The sequence below is a fragment of the Quercus lobata genome, chromosome 7, assembly GCF_001633185.2.
Source record: "Quercus lobata isolate SW786 chromosome 7, ValleyOak3.0 Primary Assembly, whole genome shotgun sequence".
Taxonomy (NCBI): Eukaryota; Viridiplantae; Streptophyta; class Magnoliopsida; order Fagales; family Fagaceae; genus Quercus; species Quercus lobata.
Window position 1 is genome coordinate 19,082,654 of NC_044910.1, and position 17,984 is coordinate 19,100,637.

Consider the following 17,984-nt stretch of genomic DNA (forward strand, 5'->3'; position numbering starts at 1 on the left):
GTAAAAGTAGAATCAGTTTTTTTTTTTTTTTTTTAAATGTAAATTTAACTTGTTTTCAGACCTAGACAGAAACTCTGTTTCTCCAGTTTTTCTTTGTAATTCCAACTTTGATTCTTAATTCTAAGGCAATTCTAGCAAGTTCTCAGTTATTTGATCTTGACTTCCATCATTTGGTATCAGAGCACAGATCTGGTCCTCTTTTTCCCTACTGATTTGATCATTTGAACCCTAGATTTCCTTGTGTTTCTTTTTTAAATTTTGCTCTCTCCATTCAAGATCCTAGAATCAGATCTAGGTTACTTGTACCAATCAAATCTGTATTGTGCTGCTGTTGCAGCTGCAAAATATCACAGATTTAATCAACTTGTGCTGTTGCTGCCATTTGCAATTTTTAAAAAATTTTGAAGCTTCTAATGGCCCAAAGGAGAGGAAAGAGAGGCGGAAAAAGGGGAAATCAAATGGAAGTTGGGGAAGGAGTTAAAGCCAACCCTTTGGTGAACAGGAATGGTGGATGGAATCAGAATATAAAGAGAGGATATGAGATTGCAGAACCAAGGAGACAAGTTGAGTCACTTATGGAGGTGGTGCAGTGTTTGCAGCCTCCTCATGAGGCTATTGATGAGTCTGATGACTCTCATTCTCATTTTAAGAATCCTTTTGGAGTTCCTCCAAGGGAAAGCCCTTGCGTGGAAAGAAATGAGCCAAGCCTAGACTACAACTTCAAGGTTGAAATTCTAGAATTTCAAGGGAGTCTTAAACTGGAAGACTTTGTGTATTGGCTTAACACCGTTGAGAGGATGTTTCATTATTATGAGGTTATGGATGAAAAGAAAGTGAGGCTAGTCACTATTCGCCTTAAGGGAGATCTTCCGCTTGGTGGGAACAATCACAAATTTCTCACCAACAAATTGGTAAAGTCAAGATCAAGAATTGTGAGAAGATGAAGAAAAAGCTCCGTGAGCAATTTTTTCCTTTCAACTACACCCAAGCACTCTACAAAGACCTACACAACCTTAGGCAAGAAGGTAGTGTTGAGAAGTATATGGAGACATTTCACCAACTTGTAGTAAGGGTAGATTTAAATGAAAGTGGAGAACAAATGGTTGCAAGGTACTTGAGTGGATTGAAGCCATCCATCCAAGATGTCCTTAGCCTTCAATCATTGTGGAACATGCCGGAAGCCTACAACCGGGCTTTATTGGTGGAGAAACAACAAACTAGGCCTGCTTTGAGATCTGGACAGTGGGGTTCCAGGTATGGTTGGGATTTTTAACCAATATAAGGTTGGGAATTCAAGTACAAATGGGAGAGAAGAAACTCCTGGTGTTGGACAGCAACCAACAAGTCCTGTATCTGCCATTACAGCCCTAAACAGCCACTGCTTAGGGCAGCCAGCCAGCCCCTTATTTTGACTTCTCAAATCTGCCATATATTCTCATTAATTTCAGCTTTGACTTATGCTGTGATAGCCTGCCTAGATGTGACTATTACCTAGTTTATTTCCTAGTAGCTAAAGATCATAAATAGGCTTGTTATGTAAGAGTAGAATCAGTTTTTTTTATATGTAGATTTAACTTGTTTCAGACCTGGACAGAAACTCTGTTTCTCTAGTTTTTCTCTGTAAATCCAGCTTTGATTCGTAATTCCAAGGCAATTCTAGTTCAAGTTCTCAATTATTTGATCTCGATTTCCATCAACTTGACACTTCAAAGTGGATATGGATGGATGACCAAGTTGACTACGCCACTAGAAAGAATATAGTGAATATTGAAGTGCTTGTTGAGGAGAGAAAGGTGCAAAATCCAGCTAATAGAGACCTCCAATTTCATGCCCCTTACCATACCAATCATCCACTTTGTCTTAAGATCCTGAAAATTACAGATAGAAGGATAAAAACTAACGCAACACTTAAGTTATTTGGTGAATTTACTAATTGCCAACAAATTAAAGGAAAACGAATAATGTGAAAAACTCAATATCAGGAACTTAGATGAGTGATTCTAAAGCCCCAGACAGTGGCTAATGAACTGTTGACTAAAGTAACACTCTGAGGTGATGAGACAGGATGATAATCAGAGAAATGAGTGAACACACCAATCATATGTTCAGGAGATGTAGTTAATTGGGCTAGAGTGGTTATGGAGGAGGAAGCAAGGAAGCTACTTGCTAATGATGGGCTGGAAATTGAACATACCCATCCTTTGGTGTAGAGTTCATCCTTGTTTACTGGGTGGCAGATGTCCTGATGCTACGGTGTAGTCATCCTAGGAGAAGGCCCGATTGTCCAACTCAGAGGGTTTGCCATTATATCTCAATAATAGTCCACTGTATGATTGTTGCTGCCGCAATGCGTGCACTTTTAAGGTTCCTAATTTCCAAAGTGTTTGCCTCCCCTTGAATATGCGTAGTAACAGTCGTAACTGGTTAATACATATTTCTCTCCTTGAGTACACAAGTGACTTGAGAGTAATATTCTGCCAAACTTTGGCTACCTTGCTCAAGATCGAAATATTGCTTATGTATACCATAGAAGCAACATTTTCTGATCAAGAATAAATGTGCGGCTACAAAAGATATCCGATAGCCATTGCAGACTGAAGGTGCATTAGAGCAATCCCAATGTTTGGTTCTCAACTGGATAGCATAAGAGTAATGATCAAACTATCCTCTTGGTCTCACAGACTTGCAGAGACAACTGAGGAAGTAGTAGTGAAGCAATCAAAATCAGTGGTATCACTCATAGAGGCACAGGATGTTCACTTTTCAGATAAAAGGCGATCAAATAACGAGCCCATGCACAAACCAAACACCACAAGACAACCAAACAAGACGCAGTTTATCCATATCCAGGACAGGGACTGACCAACAGTAAGAACCAAACAAGGGTCGACTTCGACAAACAATAATGCCAAAGAATCTCACAAACATCCTACAACCACCCTACTAGTGCAAAAATTGGTCACTGACAATCAAAAAACTTATGAACCCATTCTCACCAAGAATCACTGACACTGTACAGACGACCAGAAAAGTCAAAATTGACTGGAATAGACCGAAACCACTAAGAACTTCCTCGAATCTACCAGAAATCGATACAGAGTATAGAGGACACCAATCAACTATGAAAATTTGAAACATCAAGAAACAACCACCACCATAGCCACTGACATTTTTCTGCCATTTCACTACCAAATTGCAACGACAACAATGGTGATGAAGATGACAAGCCTTTCTAACATCTTCATGCACCTCCCAACATTAAACAAAACAAAAGTTTACCTAGAAACAACCCAGCAAAGTAGTTCAAAAAAAAATCAGCAAATAAAAAAAATGAATTAAAAAAAAAAGGGAGGTATATAAAATATGTAAATAAATAAAATTTTTAAAAAGGTATTTGGTCAATTCAACTCTCCTGCACTTATACCATGTTAATGAAAATAAAGTGACACAAAGAAGCAATCATAAAAGGAAGGGTCTATTTTCTTAGCTTGCCCTCACCTCAATCCATTCCATCCTCATCATAACAACAACAACAACAACAACAACTAAATAATAATAATAATAATTATCATTATTATTATTAACTAAATAAACATTGGCCATTAATTAAACTAATTGGGTTCAAAGTTGAAAATACAAAGAACTTTTATTATGTCTCATTTAGTCATTTCCCACATCCAAAAACACTTCATCACTGGACCACTTTTAATCTAAAACTCTTTTATCAGAAAAGTTCTACGGCTAAATCTCTACTTCCTACAGCAAATCAGACAGACCCCTCCAAAATAAAGTTGGCTCAACCTTTATTTTCTTTTTCTTTTTTTGATAAGAAAAGTTGGCTCAACTTTGCTCCCTAGATTTAAAAATTTCAGTTCTATATTTGGAAGTTTAATTTAGAGCAATGTAGTCATTTTGTCCAATAGACTTACAATGCCTATATTGATGGCTTGGTTTGTCTCAACATCTATCACAACATCAAATTCCATGACACCATTATCAAATTGGACAAGACTTCATTGCTCAAGTCGCATAGGACTTCACTGCTTAAAAAGTGAAATTTATAGAGACAAATACCAAAAATACCTAAAACAAATAAAGAAATAGTATGCTGAACTTTGAGAGAGGTCTAGAAAGACAACACATTGAGCGCTGCAATTAGTAAATATAATACCAATGTCAAAGCAAAAGGTTCACCTATGACTCACTTGTGAGTCTCGGATGAGTCCATGTAGATAAACATATGAAAATGGAATGGTCCCCGTGAACTCAATTCCCATCATGACCATCCTTGCCACCCAAAAAAACAGTATGTCATGCCTGTCCATATATGAAAGCAGTATCAACTTCTGCAATCTTTCAAATATGATAGTAAAACTTTATTCATGGGCTCAAAAACACAAAATAAAGTTAGCAATTTGTAGTTCATCAGCAAAAAAAAGAAATTTGTAGTTCATTAGCAGCATAAATGGCACCTAGCAGATGACAGGCACCTACTAATCAGATTAAGTTACCATCACTAAATATTCCCCAGACAGCAGCCCCAGGTTTCACATCTGGCATTACTGCATCAGATAATATATATATATATATATATATAGAGAGAGAGAGAGAGAGAGAGAGAGAGATAAATAGGGCAGGAGAAGCTAGCTAGGGAAACACATTACCCAGTTTCAAGCATTGTTGTTGGATAAAACCGTCTAAAATCCTCTTCTGAAACATCTGGCCATCCAAGTGTACTAAAAGGCCATAGTGCACTGAACATAGGAGTAAGAAAAAGCTTATTCAAAAGAATGTCTACGTATGTATGTATGTATGTATGTATGTGTGTGTGTATGCATGTAAGTACGTATCATTTACAGATAACAAAAGAGCTAATATGTGAACAACCAGGGACAAAGTGTTCATGTGTGGAACCACAAAGTAGAACACCAAGAGCTGAGATTTGATAAAACTATAAGACAAATAAAAAGGACGCTTCATTTTAAAATTCTAAATTCATGAACTACGAAATCAAGTAATACAATCAAATATCAAATCATCTAAGCAGCTACTGAATCTGGTTTATTTCTAAAAATAACAATTAATACAATCATTCAAAAAAAAAAACATAAAATGACCTATAAATGCAAAATCCTGTTAAACCACTGAATGAAACTTATAATTTGAATATTTTGTCAAAAAGATCACTTTTAAGCCATATAAAATTTGAATAAGACATTTATTTGGCAGCAATTACACATGCACTTAATGGGGATCGAACCCACCATCTTACCCTCCACCATGCTCTTACAAGAGGAGGAGATGTCATTTGAGCTAGAACTCAATGGCAAGACATATTAACCATTTGGTATTCGGACAAACTATCAATGGCATATCATTATTAACTCATTGATTAGAAATTTGCAGCTACACAATCATTAAAAGCACATTGATCATCAATATTACCTAGCAGATCAAAATTAAAATTTTGCTGAAGTCATGGAAGTCCTATTTTAAGACATGAAAAGTAAATAAGTACATGAATAAATAAAGATCCAATGTTCATTTGTTTTATAATCTTTTATTAAAAAAAAAATGATAAAAAATTAATTTGCAGCAATACTTTTTATCCAAAAGTTTGGTTGGAAGATGAAATCCGTAATCTGAGACATGATATATAAAACAAATCCATGCTTTCTCTAAAATTTTTTAATCTAAGAAAATTGGTCAAATTTCACTCTCTTTTCCTATTGTTAAAAAAAATTTAATACATAAGATTGGTTTTCATAATAACATTTAGAGTTCTTCAAGAAGACAGACCATGAAATAATTTTCCTTGCGGTATAAATTTGATAACAAGTGAGTGTGAGGCAGCAGAAACTAGTGTTTGAGACAAATAAAATCAAGGTTTCCATCATCAGGAAGGACATAATAGAATCTTTTTAAATAAGTGATGAAATTATTGAAAAATAAATATGAGAAAAAAAATACAAGCATGGCAGATTGATAGTATACGGGGAAAGAAATAAAAATAAAAGAATGTCAAGAATGAAAATTCAGCTGATCTAAAAATTCTGCAAGGTTAGGTGTTGAAGTCAAATCTTTGGCCTAATGGAGCTTCATTTTTTGTGTCAAGAGTGCCCAATCATCAAATACATGTGCATTCCTTTCCCACCAAATGATCCACATCAAACATAATGTTAATGACTTCCAAACCTTTTCCCAGTCATGCTTACCAAACTTCCCCATCCAACAGGCCAATAGATCCTACACCAAACTAGGCATAACCCATGTCACACTGAACAGACAAAGAATAAAAGACCATAAATTGCCCGCAATGTCACAATGTAAGAAAAGGTGACCCACAGTTTAAAGTTGCTGTCCATCCAAAAAAAGCTACTCGAGGAAGAACTTTAATGCTTCAAATACTGCACAAAGGAAATCATCAGTCTCCCCTCTACCTGAAAGTCATATAAAAATCCTTCACACAAAAACCACAACTCTTGGATAGTGACCATACCACTTTATTGTCAGACCCCTGGAAGATGTAAGCCAAATACAACTCATTTAAAAATAATGACATAGATTCAAGCTCCCAATCTTGGCACATCACAGATAGCTCCAGAAATTTTCGACCAGAAACTGAAGTCATCACTCCATGGATCATGCCAAAATCTTACTCTTAAGGCCATCCCCAACTTCATAATGTATAAAATTCTCGTAGTGCTTCCAAGTACTCACCCCATACAACCCCCTACTAACATTTGAGCATCAACCTCCCAAAGAATTCTCATATTTGTTGTTAGGATAAATTGCAAAGCACACCCCTAAAGTGTGGGGTTGATTGGTTTTTACATCCTGAAATTTGAAAATTTAGATTTTACTCCCTAAATTTTCCCTCCGTTAGCAAAAGCAGTCCCTCCATTAGTGATTCACCAACATGGCCGTTAAGTGACACACTGGTGTTTGACTTGTAATATTTTTTGCCAAGTCAATCCACCACATGTTAGTTGTCCCAATTGAATTGTGTCACATGTATTTACCCATTACTTGTAATAAAATAACTTTAAAAATCTAAAATAAATATCTAAAATTGAAAAAATCATTTAAAAAAACTATCTAAATAAATTCTCTAAAAATTTAAAATTGCACAAACTAAAAATAAATAAATAAACACAAAAATGGTTGAACAAACCTAGAAAAATCCAACACCATGAAAAAGATGAACAAACCCAAAAAAATCAACACATTAAATTCAATTGGCAACAAACTGATTTCCCCAGCAAATTTGAAACCAAAAAAATCAAAACCATAAACTTCAAACCCAAAAATAATCAAACCCAGGAAAATTGAACAATCAAAGCAATTCAGTTTGAACCGAACTCAACCAAACCATGAAACACAGCACACCATCAAACCCAAAAACCTTTCGAATCCACCAGCCCATCAAAGCAAATCCATTGAAACAAACCCAACTGCTGGAGCACCCACCTAACAAGAGCACCTCCCACTCACCAAACAGCAAACCCATTCGCGGGATAACCCAAGCCAACCACCAAACCAAACCAACAAAATCCCAGCAAACCCATCCTCTCCCTCGCCATCGTAATCCATCAAACCACAAAAAAACCCATACCCACTGACTGTTGTGACCCATCAGAACACAAAAACCAAATACCCATCAACCACCATGACCCATTAGAGCACAACAACCCAACGGACAGAGAAGGTGGGTTTGAGTTCAAAGCCACCACCACAATGTCAATGGCAGTTCGTTGTGAGCAGCAGTGAAAGGCAGAGCTCTAAGCTCTCTGCCATGGAGGTTTAAGTTTGAGAGAGAGAGAGGGATTGGATGTTTTAGAATTGGGGAAGGTTCTGTGGGATTTTTGTATAAGTTTGATGATTTGGTGCTTGATTCATCTGATACACGGTCAGATTTGTGTAATTATTATTTCTTAGTGCTTTGTAGTTTGTCCCAATGAATTAATATGATTTAAATTTCTAGATTTTAAAGATTTATTTATTTTTTTTAATGATTTTTTAGATTTTAGATATTTATTTTAAGCTTTTTTAAAGATTTTTTTAAAGTTATTTTATTACAAGTAATGGGTAAATACATGTGTCACGATTCAATTGGGCCAATTAACATGTGGCGGCCTGACTTGGCAAAAAATTACACGTCAAACACTAGCATGTCACTCAAAGGCCACAAAAGCATGTCACTAACGGAGGGGCTGCTTTAGCTAATGTAGGAAAACTTTAAGGTGTAAAATCCAATTTTCCCAACTTCATGAGGTAAAATCCAAGTAAACCCAATCTTTAGGGGTGCACTTAGCAATTTACCCTTATTTTTAATGAGGACTCCTTTTCCACCCCATAACGTCATAACTACCTTCCCAATGACGCCTGATTAAACACCACCAACTTCTTAATCCCTAACCCACCCATCTAGATAGGGGTGGGTACTCTATGCCAATTTACTAAATAAACGAAACTCAAACCCTATAGACAAGGGAAAAAGAGAAGAAATATACGTAGGTAAACTAGAGGACATAATGGAACATAACTTATTGCAACTATTATTTTGTCTAATATTCACCATTTCCTCCGGTCAAATTATCCAAGACCAAGAAAGGAAAAAGATGAATACTCAAAAAAAATAAAATAAAATAAAAGACAAACACATAATAGCTAAAACCATAAAAATTGTGGTCTTTTATGGCAGAACAGTTTTGAGTAACAACTTCTTCCAATTTCCAAATCATAAGCCACTCGTTAAGTACGCCAAATTCATGCAAACACAATTAAATTGAGAGCTTGTTTGCCAGAAATTTTTTCTTTTAACTTTTTAGCTTATTTGTTTTGTTTATGTACAGCTCTTTAAGATCTCATCTTTTCTAGTTAGAACTATACTTTAACCAACTTCCAACAAATCGGAAAAGTGCACATTTAATCACACATTGAGAAAAAAATTTATGGATTATTTAGTTAAGTGGTATCATTTGTACTCTAAAGTGTATAATGTGTGCACAAGAAAAAGACATGAATTCTTATTAATCTTTCAGAAATAGACCTGGAAAACCAAGTGTCAAGAACATCTGGATCTTGATAGATTTCTACATCGTTTCCATACTTCGCACGAGCTTTCTCAAGAGCTTCATCAGCACTCCTAGCAACTATATATTCTTCTTCACAGTCTTTTCCCACAATGTACCAAACTGGTATGCGGTGTCCCCACCAGAGTTGTCTGCTTATACACCAGTCCTTAATGTTTGATAACCAGTGATTGTAAATCTGCAATACTAAGTAGATCAGGTTGAGGATAATTAATGATATTATAACCATAAGTCTTGAGTCACAACAATTTTCATAAAATTAATAACTGTCGAGGTGGCAAGTTGTGAATGGCAGATGATAAAGTGATAGTAAAATGAGAACCAATAGAAACCTGCCAACTCCTCTATTGTGAAAATTGTTGTGTATGTACTATGTAGCATTACTCATTAAAATACTTATGGTAAATAATAATAAAAATATATAGATATTTTCATATAATGAGTTGAAAAATCCATCCGTAAGGTTGGGGTGAAGAATGACTAAGAGAGACCAAAATCAAATGGAAAAGCATTAGACAGCAAGCCAAAAGCTCCACAAATTGGAAGTTACAGCAAGGCAAAAGCAAAAAGACACCAAGAAGAAAATCAAGATTAATAAAAGAAGTTTTTATTGCAAGTGAATCAAATCAATATGAAGCCACACACACACACAACATATACCTTCTCAAACCTTTCAGGAATGATGGTTAACTCTCCTCTTTCAACTGCACGAAGGGCTTTCTCAGCCAGGGGCTCCATTGTAACAAACCACTGCTTGCTTACAAGTGGCTCTATAATCTAGGAGAAAAGAAGGGGGGGGGGGGAGAGAGAGAGAGAGAGAGCAAATCCCCAAAGAAATAGTTAACTGTTACCTGTATCAAATTTTCAAAATCAAAAATGTGAAATACAGTATTATCTCACTTCTCCACCACGTTGAGATCTGGGAACTCGCAGGGTGTGCGCTTCCTGTTTTACAGCTAAGCCTGTCTCCTCCAGTTCTGCCCATAGTTTCTTCCGGGCCTCAAACCGATCAAGGCCACTATTATCATAGGTGTCAATGCCATATATTAGGTGCAATATAGAAAGGTTTCTCCAAAATACTGTTCAATAACAAAATAAAGCAAAGTTTACCAGTACAATCCCGCAACCTTGTTAAGTGTCCCGTCCTTGTTCATTATGTTAAGTATTGGGAGACCAAGCTTTCTAGCAAGAAGATAATCATTATGATCATGTCCAGGGCTTATCTTCAACACACCAGTTCCAAAATCTTTGTCAACATGCTGTCAGATTTAGAAATAAATCCAGAAGATGGATTACAATCCAGGAATTATATGAAATAAGCTTTAAAATGACAAATCAAAAAATTAAGAAAATACATCAACTCAACTAATCCAATCCTAACTAAATTGGAGTTGGCCACTGATCCTCATCAATTAATTTATAAAAAAAAAGGAAAATATATTTGTTTTGTAAAATTTGATAAACACAACATATTCATTTTCTAGTCCCAAAAGGCTATTTTATGCATTAAAAATTGGATAACAAGTTATTTTTATGAATTAAATTTTAATAACTAGCCAATCATGGACAGGTTCAAAGTCCGGTTTGATAAACATGTCACAATTTTTTTGAGGAAAATAATATTTTCTAACACCTAGGCCAGTCAGCCCAGTGTCAATCAAGCTTGCTCCATGAAAGGATAAGCATCGAGCACGCCTTACTAGATAGGAATTAAAGATTCACCATCAATTTGCTTTCTTTAAAAGTTTAAGTACTCTTACACATTGTGAACATCAGCAAACAGTCATCAACTGTACACCAAATTAAAGAAAAGCACTACCAAACTATTGTGGACAAATGTATTAACAACAATAAGAAGGTGAAAAAGCTTAAAAGCAGACTAAACCTAGGTCAGGGACCGTTGGTAGACAAAAAAACTCCCACAAAAGCTGAAATTTATTGTCAAAAGGAACAAAGGCCCAAGCACCATGCCATGAAGCATCTAATTATTTATCAATTCCATTGTTCTGCTTCAAAATTTGTCCTCAAAACTACTATTGCAGTACAGTGCATAGACCAAATGAAATTTTAAGCACCAGGAGCACTTAACATCATACCACCAATAAAACAAGCTAAAAATGGAATACTTAAATAAATATCATCAAGATGCTTTTTACCCTGTCAGAGATTATAGGGATGTGACGGCCATATGTCATAGGCACAATTGCCATCATACCTACATACTTAGAATACCGATCATCCTGCAAAAGTAAACAAATATAGAAGTCTTGTGAAACTATCTATAGGATGGAAAAAGTACCAGAAAAAGAAGGGGGGGGGGGGGGGGGGGGGGGGCAGGAAATATAGGGAGTGCATGACTTAGAGTCAATGTCAATTTTCCAAACATAGTTGCTGATGTCATTTGTAAAGACATTTTCATTTTCCCACTGCAGTGGAACACACTCCCAAAGAATGGGTCTAGCATTTTATTTCAGAATTATTGCTATTATGTCATATTCAAAGAAATTTAAGGATACACATTATACACATCCAAATATAACTTTTTGTTCATATAAAAAAGACGAAAAAGCATGAAAAATATTATTTTAAGTGAAAAAAAAAATTACATTAAAAAAGGTAGTTGACACTAAAAAAAAATAAAAAATAAATGGTGATTTCACTGTCATTTTTAAGACCATATTTGCAACATTCCATTGAAATAAGACCATAAGAGTCATACTTTTTCTGGTAATTTCATTGCTACTTCCAAAAATTTATTTGTTTCTAATGCACTGTAAATTATTCCCATCTTTCTAGATAACCAGAATTCAACTGAACAACTACAAAAATCTTTTAGGTTGTTTCATTTGGATTTGAGGATTTAAAATCAAAGTTTGAAGCACAATTGATAGTATAAATTGCTTTAAATGAATATATGTGATGGCTTTGAGTTTTGAGGATTTTTCTCTAACAAAAGCACTTATGATGTTATAGATTTAAAATAACATCTACACAAAATCATTTCAAATCCACAGATTAATAAAGGTTAAATTCAACCATAAATTTCATAAATAGAAGAATTGTCACTTTATTTTAAACAAAAAAAATGAAATCCCAGTCCTTTTCAACTACTTCCTTCTAAATGAACTATCAATGTAATTAACACATACATCCAATGGGTTTTGAACTCATGACATCACCATTCACCAAGTAGAGAAAGTGCCATTTGAATTAAACCTTGTTGTCATAACATTCAGAATAAGTATGAACATGACTAATGGCATCTTACTTTCTTCACCTTAATGTAGACAATTTAAAACCATGATGACAACAATATAAACAAAGCATAAATTCCAAGCACTGGGCTCATTCCTTTAAACTAAAAGTGCGAGCTTGCGCAGTTAGCAAATTACCCTACCTTTGGATGCACTGCAATAGCTACATCACCAAATAAAGTTTCAGGACGTGTTGTTGCTATTGTCAAATAGTCACTCCTAAAAGACAAATAAAAGTTAACATATGAATACACAGCATAGCTTCTACTAAACAGTCTGTGCAAACATATAAAACACAGCTTGTTTAGGATGTATAACAATTTTTTTTTTTTTGATAAGTAATGAAAGATATATTTAATATGAGAAAAAAAATGTCACCGAAGTACACAAGAAGTATACATCAGAGACAAAGAACTGTTTAGGATGTATAACAAATATAGCATACATGAAGTAATATTGCACAATAATCCATACAAGGTAATGTTTATCTGAGCATATTGAAAGATGTCCAAAGGATTCAGGTGCTAAATATAAATGACATTAATTATGCCTTCTAATAATAATCTATTCTAAAGGATTGATTGAATAATTAAAAAGACAAAGGAAACATAAACAAGTTTCGAAATCTCAAGATTATCACCATCAAGAATTTTCTTTTATTTCCAATTTTCAATTTCTTTTTTCTTTTTTTTTTGGGGGGGGGGGGGGGGGGTTGTGAGAAGAGAGATTATTATTGAGAATAAAATTATAAAATATTGAGATTCTTTATCACTTAGTACATGAAATGTACAAAAGAAATACACCAATCAGCCATCAACCTAATAAACTGCAGATTCATGAGTCCACAAAAGGACGACCATTTCCTACATGTCATCAACTTTCCAACACTATTTACTAGTTCAAAGGTTTTCAAAATGTTGGTGTTTACAATTCAAGCAGGTGTAATCTTTTCATACATAAGCAATCGTACTTATCATGACTTTTACATACACAAAGTTCTTGTGCCAGTAAATTTAACCCAAATAATTGATAGTTGAACCTCTCCAAAAATAATTGATATATATATATATATATTTTTTTTTTGATAGGTAAGAAAAATTATATTAAAAAAACTACAGTATGCATGGATGAAAAATTGCTTACTTAACAGCAAGTACATGCTTCATATATAACAAGAACACATCTTCGACAAAAGATTAGAAAAGATTGTCTGGTAACTACCTTGAACCTCCAGCAACACGATACTTGATATAATAAAGAGTTCCAGATTCTTCAGAATATTCTACTTCCTATGCACAAAAGGAAAAGGTTGAATGCTCATTTTGAACAGTGAGATATAAATAAAATAAGTAAACAACATGAAACCAAAAACTTACCAAATCTGAAACTGCAGTCTGCAAACTTGGAGACCAGTTTACCATATAAGACCCTGAATAATATAAACATAACATGAGTCCACTTGACTTCTAATAACAATTTGTGTATCAGTATCAACAATTGGTTATCATCCTACAATTGTGAGATAAGTGATAGTTCCAAAAATAAAATTGAAACCCTTAAAGACCAAAAAAAAGTTAAGGGAGTTACTTCTCCCATCTTGAATTACTCCCCATAACACTGGTTCCACTTGAAAATGCACAAATTTTAATGATCTTTTCAAAGGCTTCTAACCACCTCAATTTTTTAACTTCCAACATTACCGCTTACTTTTACATTGAAAAGTGAAAAAACAATTATTTTTTGTAATAAATATAGTTGACAAAGGCTAATATGGGAAGTTTAAAAAACTATTACTACTTTTTTTGGCAATCGATTATTATTTTAAGGGAAAAGTTAACAAATACCCTAAGTGCATTAGTTTAGGAAATATTTATGGAAACTTTTTACGGGAAAAGAAAAAAGTAACTAACTTTTTTAACAGTTTTTTATATTTACATAAAAGTGGTATTAAAAATTTCCTAAAATAGTCCATTAACAAATGTCAAAGGCAACCATTACCTGGACCCTTAATTTTAAAATAACCAAAAAGGAAATGAAGACCATTATGTAAAGACTAGGAAAATAAATATTTGTTCTCTATGGCCATGAAGAGATGGTATTGATGGAACCACTAAAGTTATCACGTCCACAAATAAGAGAACTACTACTATTTAGGTTTTTTTCATAGGTAAACCCATCATTTGCTATTTCTCATTATAGGACAATTAGGTGAATCAGAGAGAATAAGTGATACCTTATATAGTATAATTAAAGTTGCATATTGATATAATACCAATTGTCCAAAAAGTTTAAGTTGTAAAGGAAATAGAAAATTTAATTACTTAACCATTGTTTTTTTTTTTTTTTTTTTCTTTTCCTTATAGGTAATAGAAATTTTATTGAATAAAAAGTTACACCGTGTTCACGATGATGAACACACTGTACTTGAAACAATCACAAAAAAAATCAAGAAGTTCTAACAGATTGTAGGAAATTAGAAATGGAAAAACATTGTGTAAAACCCCAGATTCAAGACCAATCAAAGTCCCAACAAGTAGAGGCTTCAAGAGATCTAAAGGTGTCTTAGTATCTTCAAAAGTATGCGTATTGCTTTCCTGCAATATTAACCACATTATACATACTAGTACCATATTCCAATTACTTGAAAATTGTTTCCCCAACCAACTCCTCCATGCAAAAAGAAGAGAATCAACTGTTTTTGGTATCACCCACTAGATCCCAAAGGAAACATTAGAAGAACTTCACTCCACAAAGCATAAGCAAACTTACAATGGAGCAAAAGATGATCCACAGTTTTCCCATCACGACACAACCAACACCAATTAACTAGAGGTAGTCCCCTCATAACAAGATTATCAATGGTAAGAATCCCACCCTAAGTTGTTGTCCATAAAAAGAAAGACATAATTTTAGGTATATTTACACATCAAATGCTCTTCTGAGAGAAAGAATCAATAAATGGACCAGATAAAAAATTATAGTAAGAGCACACATCAAAAACACCATTCCGAGTCAACTACCAAGTCAAAGTACCATCACCTTAAAAAAATAAAGACCCCCCCCCCCCCCCCCAAAAAAAAAAAAAGAAAAAAAACTCCTAGCCATGAAAAGCTTGGTAGAATTAAAGATTCCAGCTTCTACTTCCCCCTTCTAATGTAGGCATAAGCAACTCAAAAATCCAAACTTCCTTAGATACAAAGCAAGCAAATAGATTGGGGTTAAACTCCTTAAGAGGAATATTCCCACTCCACAAATCATGCAAGAACCAAATACAATGACCCTATCCCGCAGCATACACCACCTGACCAAAGAAGCTCTTTGTGCCCGCCCTAATATTCTTCAACAAACCACTCTCCTCCATTCTCTTCAATAACCTACTCAACACCTCCATCACCAATAGGAATAAGTGTGGAGACAAGGGGGCCCTTGACGAAGGCCACTAGAGCTACTGAAAAAACCCAACTAGAGACCCATTAACAAGAATTGAGAACCTAACTGTAGAAATACTGGCCTTCATCCACCTCCCCCACTTCTCCCCAAAACTCGTCCTCTCCATAAGGTAAAACAAAGCATTCCAAGTCACATGATCATATACCACTCTTCACTCTACCATCCAAACATTCATTTGCAATGAGAACAAAATCATGAATCAATCTCCCTCTAACAAATGAATTATAGGAATCATATATAAGCTTATCCAAAACACTACAAAGTTTATGTGCTAGCACCTTAGCCAAGAGCTTATATAGCCTACCCACAAGACTAATAGGACGGAAGTCCTTAATATTGATTGCATTAGTCTTCTTAGGGATCAAACATAGAAAAGTGGCTATGAGAGACTTTTCAAAGACTCAATGTTTAAGAAAAATTGCAACAAAAAAAAGTCACAACATACCCTTCAAGTACACCCTAACATTTTTAGAAGAAAGCCATAGTAAAACCATTAGTAAAACCATCAGGCCTAAAGGCTTTGTCACCCTCAACCTCCTTAAGTGCCGCAAGAATCTCCTCATCAAACTCCCTCTCTAGCGATAGCCTCACGGCTTCATCTAAACAGGCAAACTCTAAGCCATCAATATTAGGCCTCCAATATTCAAGCTCTTGATATAATTTCTTATAAAATTCCAACACCTAATCCTCAATATTCAAGACCACATGCTCTTTGTAGCACTTGGTTCTAATGGCCATTTGATGAAATGTGACTTTTCACAGTTGAAGCAAAGGTGTTCATGGAGGAGAGAGGGCTATGCTACTATTGCCACAACGGTGTGGGTGCTTCATCTATGGGCCACAATGGTGGGTGATGATGTGCAGGGACGGAGCTATTCATGGACCATGGGGGGCCATGGCCCCCCTAGAATTTTTTTTTTTTTTACATACCATATATGTTTACATGAGATTCTAGCATCTGGCCCAAGAAAATTCTTTTTGGCCCCCCTAGTATGATCCTTGCCCGAACAATAACAAAAATATAGATCTTTGGCCCATTTTTAGCCCTTCAAAAACAAGAAAAAAAAAATCAAATTGACAGATCCTATTTCTATTAATTTTTTTTATATAAAAAAATCCCTAAATCCATACTAATACCTCATACCAGTTGAATAAAGAGACTCTTGTCTCCTTCACTGTGGCATAGCAGTACAAGCCACACCCACACCACACTGCCACACATCCATTCCATGCAAGTGAGATTCACCTTCAATGTTGCAATTTGCATCACACTGGCAGCGGCCCAATCTGCTGCTCATTGGTATTTTCTCTCAAGTCTTTGTTTTCTCTCTCTCTCTCTCTCAATTACTTTATCTGATCACTCTCTCACTTTACTGTAATGATATGGCTTCAATAGTTTTAGACTTTTGGTGTTTTCTCTTGTAATAGTTGTTTGTTTAATGAGTTAAGGGATAGTGGGCCAGTGGCTGTGTGGTTGCTTGCTTTTATTTTATTTTATTTTTTGGAGAATATAGTGGGGTCACCTTATAATTTATAAGGTTGAGTGTTTTTGGGCTAATGCTATTGCTAATTAGATCTAAAATTGTTCAAAACTGATCAGCTTGGTTTCTAAACCTAACTTGGTCCCTAAACTTAGGAGTGATTACTGTATTCTACCTATGGCATTCATAGGCTTACTAAATAACCTTCCTTAAATGGTTTTTTTTTTTCTTATCTTCTTATTTACTTAGCAAAAAATAATTAGTCTTTTTGTTAGAAGACTATTCGACATATAATGAGATAATAAACATAAATTTTATGGGCACATTAACTATGATATATGATCTTATACATTATAAGCCTAATTATGGCAACATTTAGTATGGAATCAAACACAGATAAAAAGAAGTTGAAATTCCAATTTCCTGGATAATTGTATTGCAACGTAATAAGAAATAGTTATCTTGTTTCTATTCATTTTGTTGATATTTTGTTAATACTAAATGAATGCTAATTTGGATTTACCCAAAAAAAATTGTTTTATACTTCAGCCCCCTCAATTGGAACCCTAGCTCCATCCCTGATGATGTGGGTGCTTTAGCTATGGAATCTCATTTGATGAAGAGTAAGGATTTTTATGGATTGTTGTGCTTCTAGTCTAGTGGGTTTGGTGAGAAAAAAGCCTCAAAGTTTTTGGGTGGTGATC

At 34.7% G+C, this 17,984-nt stretch overlaps 1 protein-coding gene across 7 annotated transcripts in view; it reads right to left on the minus strand.

Moving 5' to 3' along the window:
- Positions 1-17,984, minus strand: part of LOC115952900 (valine--tRNA ligase, chloroplastic/mitochondrial 2) — a 68,740-nt gene that overhangs the window by 32,884 nt on the left and 17,872 nt on the right. For all 7 annotated transcript variants that reach the window (XM_031070239.1, XM_031070237.1, XM_031070241.1 and 4 more), the window contains 10 exons: positions 13,726-13,778; positions 13,571-13,638; positions 12,493-12,568; positions 11,252-11,335; positions 10,206-10,354; positions 9,996-10,113; positions 9,756-9,872; positions 9,053-9,273; positions 4,665-4,754; positions 4,206-4,317 (listed from right to left, as the gene is read on the minus strand). In XM_031070239.1, coding sequence (XP_030926099.1) covers positions 4,206-4,317; positions 4,665-4,754; positions 9,053-9,273; positions 9,756-9,872; positions 9,996-10,113; positions 10,206-10,354; positions 11,252-11,335; positions 12,493-12,568; positions 13,571-13,638; positions 13,726-13,778 — 1,088 coding nt within the window. The remainder of the gene's footprint in view (positions 1-4,205; positions 4,318-4,664; positions 4,755-9,052; positions 9,274-9,755; positions 9,873-9,995; positions 10,114-10,205; positions 10,355-11,251; positions 11,336-12,492; positions 12,569-13,570; positions 13,639-13,725; positions 13,779-17,984) is intronic.